General features: G+C 35.6%; 1 protein-coding gene across 3 annotated transcripts in view; it reads right to left on the bottom strand.

The window, feature by feature from the left end:
• UPF2 (UPF2 regulator of nonsense mediated mRNA decay) overlaps positions 1 to 13334 on the bottom strand; it is a 109796-nt gene that overhangs the window by 59083 nt on the left and 37379 nt on the right. For all 3 annotated transcript variants that reach the window (XM_059184154.1, XM_059184153.1, XM_059184156.1), the window contains exon 8: positions 9767 to 9852. In XM_059184154.1, coding sequence (XP_059040137.1) covers positions 9767 to 9852 — 86 coding nt within the window. The remainder of the gene's footprint in view (positions 1 to 9766; positions 9853 to 13334) is intronic.

Raw genomic sequence — 13334 nt, 5'->3', positions numbered from 1 at the left:
CAGCCACTGTGGAAAAAGTCTGGCAATTACTGAAAATATTAAAAAGTTACCACAGGACACAGCAATTTCACTCCTAGACACACACCGAGAGAAATGAAAACAATACTCACACAAAAACCTGTACACAAGCAGTCATGTCAACATTACTCCTAGTAGCTAAAAAGTGGAAACCATCCTATTGTCCCTCAACTGATAAATGAGTAACAAAATGTTGCATGGAATATTATTTGGCCTTAAAAAGGAAGAAATTCTAATACATGCTATAACATGGATAAGTTTTGAAAACACGATACTAAGTAAAAAGAAGTTAGGTACAAAGGGCATATGCTGTATTTTATTTATATGAAACACTCAGAATAGACAAACCCATAGCAACTAAACATAGGCTGGTGGTTTTTCTTTTTTTTTTTTTTTTTTAAGATTTTATTTATTTATTTGACAGACAGAGATCACAAGTAGGCAGAGAGGCAGGCAGAGAGATTAAGGGAAGCAGGCTCCCTGCTGAGCAGAGAGCCTGATGCGGGGCTCGATCCCAGCACCCTGGGATCATGACCTGAGCCGAAGGCTTAACCCACTGAGCCACCCAGGCACCCCAAGGCTGGTGGTTTCTTAGGGCAGGAGAAAAGGTGGACAGAGAAAGTATGGGATTGATTACTAATAGAAGGTTTCTTTGGGCAAGATAAAAATGTTTTAATATTTGATCATAGTGATAGATATTTAGAATACTGAATATATCACTTCAAAGGTGTGAATTGTATAGTATGTGAATTACAGCTCAATAAAGCTTTTTTTTTTTTTTAAGAAAAGATCCATAAAGAACCTTAAGAGTTATCTAGTTTAGTGCTTCCTAAACTAAAATATACAGATTAGGTAAGACAGCCATTGTCTACCAGACACTAGCTCTACAAACATAAAGGGATCCCTTGCATTTCAAAAGTTCACGTTATACCACTCTGCTTTTGCTTAAGACCTGCAACTATACTGGTTTTGCTACCTGGAAAAAATCCAGAGAGGATTTTTCACTTGCACCAAAAAGGTGAAAAGCCTCTACCTTACTTAATTTTAAGAATATAGTATATAACACATGTAACACAAAAAATACATGTTAACCAACAGTTTATGTTAGTAGTAAGGCTTCTGGTCAACAGTAGGCCCTTAGTTAAGTTCTGGGGGAGTCAAGAGTTATACATTAATTTAGTGCAGAAGGTTGGTGCCCCTAGCCCCCATGTTGTTCAAGAGTCCACTGTATATATAAAACCTTTGGGCCCTCACAGCCACAGGCACTCAAACAACAAACAGTTTATTCTGATTTGGGAAGCACAGTATTTGGTCAGTTCAGGCAGGATGGGCTGGATGAAGGAGGGAATCCTGGCCATAGTAAAGAATCTTGGGCACACAGATGCTCAAAAGGATTCATGTCCTTTGGGGAGGGTGGGGGAGAGAAAATGCCACCCAAAAATAAAGATGCACCTTATCAAAGGGGTCCCACAGAGTCTATGTGGACACAGCAGACAGTGGGGATAGATAAGAGCAAGAGCTAAAACGTGTCAAGAATCTCCTTGGCCCTCTCTCCCAGTGTCCCAGTTTGTCCCCAAGTCCAGAGGGCTCAAATAACTGCTACCCCTAATACACTAATAACTGGCTACCCAAGAGAACATTCTAGCAGGCTCACTCTAGACCCAACCTACTTTGTTCCCTCCTCCTCCCATTCCCCCTAAAGGCAATCAGTCATCTCTTTTATTTAAGACGGAATGAATAAAATGAATAAAAGATGGAGATGGGTTTGTGAGCCTATGAGAGAAGGGAAGAGAAGAAATAAGGAAAAAAAAGAGAATGAAAAATGGAATGAGAGAAGACTTAATGGCACTTGACTATTATTTTTACTCTGGCCTCTTAGAGACCAAGCTATAATCCTCAGGACAACCCAAATAGTGCAGGTAACATAGAAAGATGCCTCGGGGTTAAGGACAACAACAAAAGCCCTTCAAAATTAAAGGCTATTCCAATCAATAAAAATATACAGTTAACCAGGAAGCATCAACCTTGTCCGGGACTCTAATTCACCATTTTAAAGATGTGTAAACAGTCCTTGCCTTTCCAAGTCACTCAGGAACATAAACAAGACAAGTTTTAGCTAAACAGAAGACCAGAGAGTACTATTTACACTAGAAAAGTAGACAGATGAGACATCTGTTCTTACATAAATTAGAGATTTTTCTAAAACTCAGCTCATCTGAAATGTGTATGAAATATGGAAATGCCAGTAAAGAGTTAACAGTCAATGCTACTTGTAAACTCCATTGCTGAACAGACTGCCCTCTATCAGTCAAACCATATTTAAAATCTCTTTTATCGTTCTCAGTGAGAAAACTTACTACTTACTAGAGAAATAAAAATTTAATGGCCTCAAACAAATCCCTATGAGTGTATCTGAAGCAACGGCAACAGCGCTACCCGAGTGCTCCACTTGCTTCCCTACATTTTCCAAATGTCATTGTTGTCATCTTAGGCTTTGGACTGAGTGAAAACGATGTGTAACTTTTTGTCCAAGGTACCCAGGAATCAGCTGAAGTCACACACTGTCCTTTCATGCCACGGCAATCCTGGAAGTAATGGCAACGATATAAGATGAAGTCTGTAGGGACGCCTGGGTGGCTCAATTGGTTGAGCAGCTGCCTTCGGCTCAGGTCATGATCCCAGCGTCCTGGGATAGAGTCCCACATCCGGCTCCTTGCTCGGCAGGGAGCCTGCTTCTCCCTCTGCCTCTGACTGCCATTATGTCTGCCTGTGCTCGCTCTCTCCCCCCCCCCCTCTCTCTCTGATAAATAAATAAAATCTTTAAAAAAAAAAAATTAAAAAAAAAAAAAAAGATGAAGTCTGTAAACTTCATTTTTCAGAGTAAATGCCAATGTTGCATAAGCTTTGAATGGAGCTACCAAAATCAATCCAGATTTGATGCAAGGTAAATTACAGCAGAAGCCACAAGTGAAAAGTGAACAGAGAGCTAATCCAAACAGGGAAATTTTTCAAAATCTATTTATTAATATTATTAATCACAATTTATTTAAAAAATACAGAGGGGTGCCTGGCTGGCTCAGATCACTCTTGGTCTCAGGGCCATGAATTCAAGCCCCACACTGGGCATTTACAAAAATAAAAAGAAAGAAAAAGAAGAAGAAAAGGAAAAGTTCCTTAAAATGTATCAAATTTTACCAGAAAAATATTACCACAAAAGATATTAAAATTCTGGCCATTTTGCTGTGATTTTAAAAATATGAAATGAGAAGGCACCTGGGTGCCTTAGTCATTGCGCATCTGCCTTCAGCTCAGGTCATGATCCCAGAGCCCTGGGATCGAGCCCCACATCAGGCTCACTGCTTCTCTCTTTCTCACTCCCCCTGCTTGTGTTCCCTCTCTCACTGTGTCTCTCTTTGTTAAATAAATAAATAAAATCTTTTTAAAAAAACAATATGAAATGAGGGGCACCTGGGTGTTCAGTGGGTTGAGCCTTTGCCTTCGGCTCAGGTCATGATCTCAGGGTCCTGGGACCAAGCTCCGCATCAGGCTCTCTGCTTGGTAGGGAGCCTGCTTCCCCTTCTCTCTGCCTCTCTGCCTCCTTGTGATCTCTCTATCAAATAAATAAATAAAATCTTTTAAAAATAATAAAAATACGAAATGAACCCAAAACAAGAAATGAGGAAGGGAGCACAGGGAAGAACATACTTTGAGAACACTAAGAGGCAGAAGATTAAAAGAAGACACTGAAAGAAGTGATTAGCAAGAATACGGTAGCTGGAAAAAAGCAAAGGAGATTTTAGGAGTACCTAAGAAAGAAAACCAAAACAAGAGAACAGAACAATTATCTATTTATACTTAAAGATGAAAATCGGGAAAACTTCCCTGAAGTATTCAATATGAACACTGAAAGGGCATGGAGAATGATCAACAACACTGAGGAATCTCCATCTGTGATCTCCACTGGATTTACTAGAGAAAGAGTTTCGAGCAGCCACATGAATGACCAAGTCAATCACCCAGGAGAAAAAGAAAAAGACAGGCTGGCCTACAACTTCTCCACAGTAACACCAAATGTCTCATGACACTGGGGTTAATACCGATAAGGTATTTAAGGGATAAAGTATGAGCCATGAATCCTACTACTAGCTAAGCTGTCCTTCAAGAAATCAATCCACAGACACATCACTGAATGTACAAGACCTCAAGGGGTATTTTTTCACAAGAACTCTTCTTGAGAAAATTATTAGAAGATGAACTTCAGCAAACCAAGAGATAACTAAGAAAACCAGAGAAACAGGGCTGGCCGGGAACATGGAGTATTTTAAACTGTAGAACTAAGACAAAACAAAAGAGGGGGTTAGAGTGACAAATTAGGATGCGTTATCAACATGGAGACAAAACAGGGAGGGCAGACGGAAGAGAAGAGAAAAGGGGAAGTCTGGTAAGTTTGCTGCTTGCCTGCCTGGAGCACTGCGAGAGAATTAACACTGAAAGCTGACAAACCAAATGACTCAAGTCTGAGCACACTTAACACTGAAAGAGGAAAATGTCAAAGAAGGTAACATCACAGACCGACACCAGGTGGGTAAGGAAAGGGAGAACAAAGGAAGAGAACACAAGCTAATTTCATCATCACTGTGGCAGGAAAAACAAAGATTATCTAAATAACTGACCATGAAGTAAACCTACAATTATGAAGGGAACTACTAAAATAAAAATACAAACCTTCCTCAAATCAGAAAATACAAATACCCACATTTGTAAGGCAAATAAAACAATACAGATTACATAATGAAAGACTTTTTCAAAAATAAAACCAAAAAGACAAATAATATAACAGAACTTGGACCAATCATATCTATCTTATCAAAAAGTAAACAGGGTGCCCAGGTGGCTCAGTCGTTAAGCATCTGCCTTCAGATCAGATCATGATCCCAGGGTCCTGGATCGAGCCCCACGTTGGGCTCCCTGCTCAGCCAGGGGTCAGCTTATCCCTCTCCCTTCTCCCTTTGTTCCTCCCCTCCACCTCCACTTCCAGCTCATGATCTAATAAAAAAAAATGTAAATAGGCTAACTTAATGATAAGAAACATATTTTTCAGAAAATACGTCAAAGTAAAATTCAATTCTAGAATATATGAGAGACTCAACTAAAATAAAGTGATTCTGAAATACTGAATATAGAAGGTCAGTATAGAAGGTCAAAAGCATATGAGAAAAAGAAATTAATACCAGATAAGGTAGTATCAGGCCAAAAAAGCATTAAGACAAAGAATGACACTTTATAGTGATAAAAGGCTCAGTCCACAGTGAGGTGTAAGTTTTATCTTCATACTAAATAACAACAGTAACATTCAAAAAGCTGAAATCATAGCAGTTATTAGGAAAACACCACACATTAACAGCAGTCTCTAATTCACCTTAGTCCAGAACCCCTGGGTAGAGAAAAAAAAGTCAAGAAAATAAACAAACTTAATAAAAGTTAATTTAATATTGTAAACTTCCCTGACCAATACATTTAACTCTGTACTATAAAAACAAAGAACATAACCTTTTTTTAAAAAAAATGCTTGGTGGGGAGGGGCATCCCCCACCTGGGTGGCTTAGTCAATTAAGTGTCCAACTCTTGGTTTTGGCTCAGGTCATGATCTCATGGGTCATGAGATGAAGCCCAGCATTGGGTTCCCAGCTCAGTATGCAGCCTGCTTGAAGATTCTCCCCCTCTGTCCTGCCCCACCGTGCCCCCACATGCTCTCCCTCTAAAATAAATTTTAAAATCTTAAAAAAATAAATAAATCTTAAAAAAAAAAATGCTTGCGGAATATTCACGAAGACTGACTATATAATAGGCCATAAAGAAAATTTCAAAGACATCCAGAAAGTCTAGGCTGTATTTTTTAATTCATAATGTAGTAAAAATATGAATTATTAACCAAGTCAGACAAGAAAACAGAACAAAAAAAGTCCCACTATCTGGAAGTTTCAAACCTCTCAGATACCTCCTTAGGGAACAAAATGAAACTTAAAACTAAAATTGGAGAATTTCTAAAAAACAAAAATAGAAATCACCACATGTCAGAACTACAATACACAGCTAAGACCATTCTCAAGACAATATGTTAAATGCCAAAAAAGTAACAAAATGAATGAAGGAAAGCAAGAGAGAAGGAATTGGTAAAGATCAAAAGCCAAAAATAGTGAGTAAAAAAATAGTAAAACAGTAGAAAAAATTGTAATTTGGAAGCTGGTTTTTTGGTAGGAAAAACAAAAATGGATAAACCTCTAGCTGACATGCTTAAGAGGAGAAAAAAGAAAAGGGAAGTACAAACACAGCGTTGTCTGTAATGGCAGACTGGAATGTCCAAAATGGTTAAATATAGTACATCCATAATTAGAAACACTGCAGCTTTAAAAGAACAAGGGAAATCTTTATATATGGATATGAAAGCTCTCCAAGATGTATTATTAATGAAAATAGTAATGTTCAGAATGACAGGTACAGTAAGCTGCCCTTGTATAAAAAACAAGAAATAAAAGAATTTATAATTAAATTTTCTTGTACATGAAAAAGAAACTTAGAAGGATATATAAGAATCAAGACAGGGGTTTCCAAATGGAAAAGTGGAAACTGGGTAAAAGGAGACAAGGATGGAAAGGATACTTTTCAGCACAGTGTTGGATACTTCTGGGTTTTGAGCCTATAAATGCCTCACTTATTTTTTAAAATGATATTTTAGATTTGCATATGACCAACATTAATCCATGGAATATTTCAGCACTTACCAGAACTATACGTGTTGAAAATATAAAAAATGAAAAGATCCAAAACTCTCTTTTTTATTTTTTAAGTAATCTCTGCACCTAATGTGGAACTCAAACTTACAATCCAAGATCAAGGGTTGCACGCTCTACCACTGAGCCAGCCAGGTGCTGCAAGAACTCCCAAAACCTCCCTTTTTTCCCCCCTTCCACATCTTACCCTTTTATTTTTTATTATTTTTTATTAACTTATAATGTATTATTTGTTTCAGGATTACAGATCTGTGGAATCATCAGTGTTACACAATTCACAGCACTCACCAAAGCACATACACTTCCCAATGGGTTATGGACACTGGGGAAGAACTCCCTTTTAAAAGAGCCTGTAGTTTATACAGATTGGTAAGGATACAGGTGGCAAAGCAATATTGGGAAATGTACCTGATTCTTCATACAAAGACGTTATATTTAAAGTGCTATAAGAGCATCTATATGTACATAATGGCAATGAAGATGGCTATTCAGAGAAGATAGCTCTTGGGCTAAGATTTAAAGGGTGAGCCAGAAATTTTCAGTGGAAAAAATAAAGATTATCCCATACAGATTAGAAGACATAGGCTTGGAAGCAGAAAGAGGGAAGGGTATTGAAGAAATCAGGATCAGGATTTTGCAAGAGAAGAGTGGACAGAATTCCTGTCTAAAGCTGAAAGGGGGCTAGATAAGATAAGGCATGAAATACCATTGTATGTAATTTTATCACCTCCTACCTGTCCGATATTACACTGAGTGCTGGAGATAAAGAAGTAAACATGGCCTCCTCCCTGCAGCTTATTTAGTCTAGAAGACAACATCCAGGTAAACAAGAAAGCAGTTTTTGCAACACTTTTCCCGCCTCTAGCTCTTCGCACACACTCAGCTGCCTCCACGAGAATGCTCTCTCTACACTCCCCTTCCCCAGCCATCCCTGCCTAGCTAATTCCTTTCTCAAGACTCACATTAAATGACCCTTGTTCCAGGCAGCCTTCTCAGACTACCCAGACTAAATCAATCAGTTCCACTTGCTATATACTTCAAAGCATGCTGTTTTGATTCTTCTTGGTAACTGCACTTAGAAGTCTTTGTCTTTCTTCTTTTCTAAACTGTAAGCTCTGTGAATACAAGAGCCTAATCTGTCCTGTTAGTGTATCTCTAACACTAATCTAGCACAGAATATAGCAGACTCTTAATGAATTAGTTAATAAATAAATTTTAGAACATAATCTTTTCTGATCACTCAGGTATATTATTAAAAAAAACCCAAAGGACTGAATTTATACATTTCAGGTATGTAAGACTACATATAGGTCTCTTCCTCATGGCTCTAGCATACTATACACTTGTCTCTTTACTTTTTCCCTCTCCTCTCAAACCATAAATTGTCACTTACTACTACCTTTAAGTCTACATTTCTAGCAGATTCCAAGTACATCTAATTTGCAGCTATTTAATGAGCTAAGCAGATAAAGTGAGTTATAAAGGATACAACTAGCAAAGACCAAATAATAATATGCAGTTTTTGAGGGCCTTCTTAGGGGGTGGGCCACCTGAGGAGGGGAAGAGTATGGTGGAACAGGACAGAGTAGGGATGAAGGGAGACAGGATGCTCTTTTGTAAGCAAACTATTTAAACATCACTGCATGATTTCTTTTGTAAACAAAGACTTTTATTTTGCTAACTTTGGATTATTCTGTGTTATATTAAGTTCAAATAATTGTTAATACCTATTTCTTCATTCAAATAGAGTTGAAAGAAATCTGAAAATAAATTTCCACTTTATAAGAAGAGAACCACTTGAAAAAAATCAGTCCAAGATACTGAGGAAAAAGTATCTGAATTTTCATCAATGAGAGGCACACTCTTTTTCCCACTTACAAATACATGAAAGTGGGATGTGTCTCACAATTAAGGGTTTAACAATAACAGCACTATTTTTTCTTAGTTTTACATAATGGTGCACTTCATAACTGATGGCACCTTAGATTTGATGAAATCAAATGCATATTATAAAAATATTCATGTACATGACTTTCTCAACTAGAGAATGCTTAATTATTATTATTAATACATTCCATCTCTCTTATCCCACTAAGATGAAAAATCAAATGCTCATAATAATGATGCTGGCAGGAGGCAAAAACCAGTATGAAAGAAAAAGAAGCAGCAACTTGGTTTCACTGAGAAACCTTCTATCAACAGATTATGGGCCTCTACCAACAAATGGACCTAATGAAAATCCCTCAGAGCCCTTACTTTCTAGGGAAGTATCTACATTAGCTATGTGGTATGTAATCATCATAACAGTGAACAAAATTACTTAATTACTCACTGTTGAATAAACAGAAAAACATCTCCTCCGTTCGTAAGGTCAATAGACTGAGTGGTCCTCCATATTTCAGGATCATTAAGTTAGTGTAATTTATAGCATTATTATTCTCTAAAAGCATTATGCAACTAATATGCTGCTTGAATAACTAGCAACATAATCATGAATATAACTTCCAATTCTAAACTATCATAATTACAAAAACATGGAACTTTTCATTTAAATACAACTGCAAAAATTAGAAACACTAAATTAGTCTGATCCTTATACAAAATAAAAACTCTCCAAAAAACTTATATACCTTTTGTTATTTTTTTCTTCACAGAGGCAAAAATGTAAACCAACTGCTTCTAGAAATGATTAAGTTATTACTACTCTTAGGTTGCTATTATTCTCAAACATTTTCTCTTCAATAATAGATTAGCATTAGAAAAAATATTTCCACTAAAACTAATGAACAAAAGAACAGAAATCAACAAGAAAAAAGTTCCAGAAAATATGCTAAAAATAATAATGTCTGCTGACAAGAGATGTTTTTAAAGAGAGAGCTGAGTGAAAACATTTATCTTACAATCATCACTACAGCATAAAAACACTAACAAATTGCTTTTTGGTTTTTAGTACCTACCTTTGTCTGGGAACTATAAAGAGTGCCCGTACCAACTTCTTCCTATTTGCTTTTGTATTCATGTTCATGCAAAAATCCATTGCTGCCTAAAGGAGAAAAAGCAAATTTTTTTTCTAAAAAAAAAAAAAAATTTTTTTTTTTTCAATTTAGCTAATGAAAGCAGAAACCATGCATGCTACAAAGGACTTCTACTTGTTCCTAAGCATTTCAAAATACTTTTAGAACACTAGATTTGTAAGCATATGCCAAACTAAAAGATCACTGAAGTTTAAAGTCTTCTCTCTTTTTAGATCTCAAAATACATGTCTCATAAACTTTTTAGTTGCAACCTAGCGTTACAAACAGAAACCAAGTGAGTGGACTGAAGACCTGCCACAAATTGTTTGGCAAATATTTATATGAAATGGCAATTAATGCCTCTGAGCTCACTGATGTCAAGTAAATCACCATTAATACTGGAAAAATATTCTGACAGAATTAGAAAGTAGCAAGAAAAGTTACCAAAAACCAAGAAAATTATTGCCACTAATCAGGATAATCAAAAATGAACAGAGATAAACTAGAAATGAGAGAAAGGTATATATTATTCTCAGGAACATGTAAAAATAAGTGCCTAAGCATTGACTAAGAAGTTTTAGTTTAGCGTCAACAGTCAGATTCAACAATTTAAAGAAAAAACATCACAGGATTACAAAAAATACCCACACCTGTTATCTAGTGCAGCAATCTACCATTCCATACAGCAAGAACAAAGAAGTGTTCAGTATTTCATCACTATGTCTGACAATTAAGCATAAAAGAAAAGCCGAGAGAGGTATGTGTTCTAGGAAGCCAGAGGAAAGCAAAAATATGAGTAATTGGTATTTTTAAAACATAGGCATATATATTTTAAAATGTTAAAAATTTTCAGTATATTTGGTTTAAGAAAAATAAGGAAGTCACACTTCTAAAAGGAATAAACTACCTTTAAATATACTTCTGAGGATTTCAAATATTGTCCTTCCATAGGTTCACATGTAATATAATGATTATTTTATCAATAATCCCAATCCTTAGTTTCTTGATTATCAGATGCACATAAAGGATCCACAAGTTCCAGATCTATTAAGGATTTCTACTCTTCACTATTGACAGAACACACTGAAATATCTCCCATTTGGTTAAATCTTTTGAGGAAATAGCACAACTAACACTGATTAGATTCAAACCTGGGACACTAACTCACATTCCAAGTATTCACCAAGATCAAAACTGTACATCAAAATTAGTCAAGACAGAAAAATCAATTTAGAATTTTCTTCTACTTGTAAAGAGAGTATAATCAACGTTATTAAAGCTTACATTTTATAACATTAAAGCTTCTCATAGCAAATAAAATAACAAAGAGAAAGGAGAAAATACAATAAATTTCCTACAATCAATTCACCCATTTGCAACACTGAAAAATTCTGGACCTAATAAATAGAAACCCCAAAGTCATGTACTCAGAAAATAAAACAGGTTAACACTGGAAAAGTTCGCATACAGACACAAACTCTCAAATCAATATTTTTGAAAATATTAAGAAACATTTTAAAAGGCCAATAATGGCTTATGTTTCACTACAAATTTGAAAACACGAAAAATAAAATATATCTCAGTGATTACTTTAGAACACTGTCCTTTAAAATACATAAATATTTTGCATATTCTACCTAAATAAATTTTAGAAAGACAGAAAAAGCAATAATCACTTCACCTAGCACAATAATCAAAGGCCAGTTAGGTGGAGAAAAAAAACCTACAATATTCAAAACTCTCCACAGATCAGGCTGAGTCCTTAAAGCATTCCAACGCCTAACACACAGTAGGGGTTCTACTACTCTAAGTATACAGAATAAATAAAAGACAAGATGAGTATAAAATTGTTAGAATTATTAAATTTCAGAAAATTAAAAAGAGAAAAGTTTCATATGCATATTATTCTTAGATTTAACCAGTCCTGTCCTTTTGGGAGAAACGGAAGCAAAGAGTCTCTCTAGCGGCATATACCTGCCTGAGGAACAACTGCTGACTGGCAACTCAATAAGCAGTACTCTGAAAACTTGTTTCAAAACATTTTGGGTCAATGGAAGTTCAATAATCATTTCTTATTTTATTAAGTAAAAATAAATTCTTATGATCATCAAATGTATGTAGAAATAAACATTAATAAAAAATAATAAACAAACATCACCATGAATGACATTACTCACAGAAGTTACCCAAATCTCCACTCTGGTTTCTATAGTGTTACATAATTACTGAATTCAAAGAATTCTTGGATTTTTCTGTTTCCCAGGTACTTTTCTTTTTAAGCCACTTGGACATCTGTGAGTGTATATGGAGGAAAATTCCTTTCATGAGGACGCTAACTCCCCAGAGGAAAGATCCCCAGAGAACAAACTGGGGTCCAATAGGGAGGAGTGGCCCACGTGACCCTCAGAGAGCTAACTCAGAATTTACTATACAGTCATTACTGGCAATAACTCTTAATACTGAGCAGGGCGCTAGAGGATAACTTCCAATGAACACGCATTACAATAATGCTACTATATACAAAACTGGTGAGTTCCTTCTCACCTTCAAGTTTCATGATACAACTCAAAATGGGGTATGGGGATGAAGCAGGAGTGTCAAGGTATCTCTCTATCATCCTCTGTTTATGTCACATGAATAAATATATGAAAATTTGTCAGAGAAAATATTCATTCATATTTCAAACTTGCTAATAAGTTTTTGAAAACTGTACAATGACCTAATCACTCCAAGAAGCCAATTTGGAAACAGTTTCAAGCCTACTTGATTATATGAATAGTTAGTGAAATACATCTAAAATTATTTGAAGGAGGACTAAACGAGTTCAAAGCTGAAAAATAACTTAACTTCTGTAGTTCTCCACAGGAGACTGTCAGACCATTATGGGGAAAAAATGATTATATTATACTCTGACCAAAAAAAAAAAAAAATGGCTTAAAGCAAGTTTTCAAACTTTGGGTCTTGAAAGCCCTTTACCTGAAAGAACTTTGTTTATGGGTTACATTTATCATCATTTGCTGTATTAGAAATTAAAATTGAGAGACTTTTAAAATATCATTTCACTCAAAAATACCAATAAATCTATTAGTTGTTACTTGTTTTTGGAAATAACTATATACTTTTCAAGATGAAAATAATTTAGTGCCAAAAGTGGTACCTTTTTAGATAACAGCTATATTTTTGTATCTACTTATACATTCAGTCTGTCATGATGTGTTTTTTTTTTTTAGGATGAAGTAAATAAAGAAAATCCAACTTCACATATATACATAGCTAGAAAAGGGAGGTGTACTTTAGTATACTTTCCAATAATTGTAGATATTCTCTGATACTACCCCAAAACTTGACAAGTGGTAGTTTCCTAACGGTTAGTTGCAATGTGGAACCAAAACCATATAAATCAATTTTTCATGCTACATTAAAATCCACTGGTCTAACTTGTACTTTTGAGTGAAACTTTAAAAGCCAAGCAAGATTCTGTGAACACAGTCTCGTGGTCACTTAGAACAAT

The sequence above is a fragment of the Mustela lutreola genome, chromosome 8 (genome assembly GCF_030435805.1).
Source record: "Mustela lutreola isolate mMusLut2 chromosome 8, mMusLut2.pri, whole genome shotgun sequence".
NCBI lineage: Eukaryota > Metazoa > Chordata > Mammalia > Carnivora > Mustelidae > Mustela > Mustela lutreola.
The sequence above is the reverse complement of the archived record's forward strand: the minus strand, read 5'-3'. Positions and strand labels throughout refer to the sequence as shown.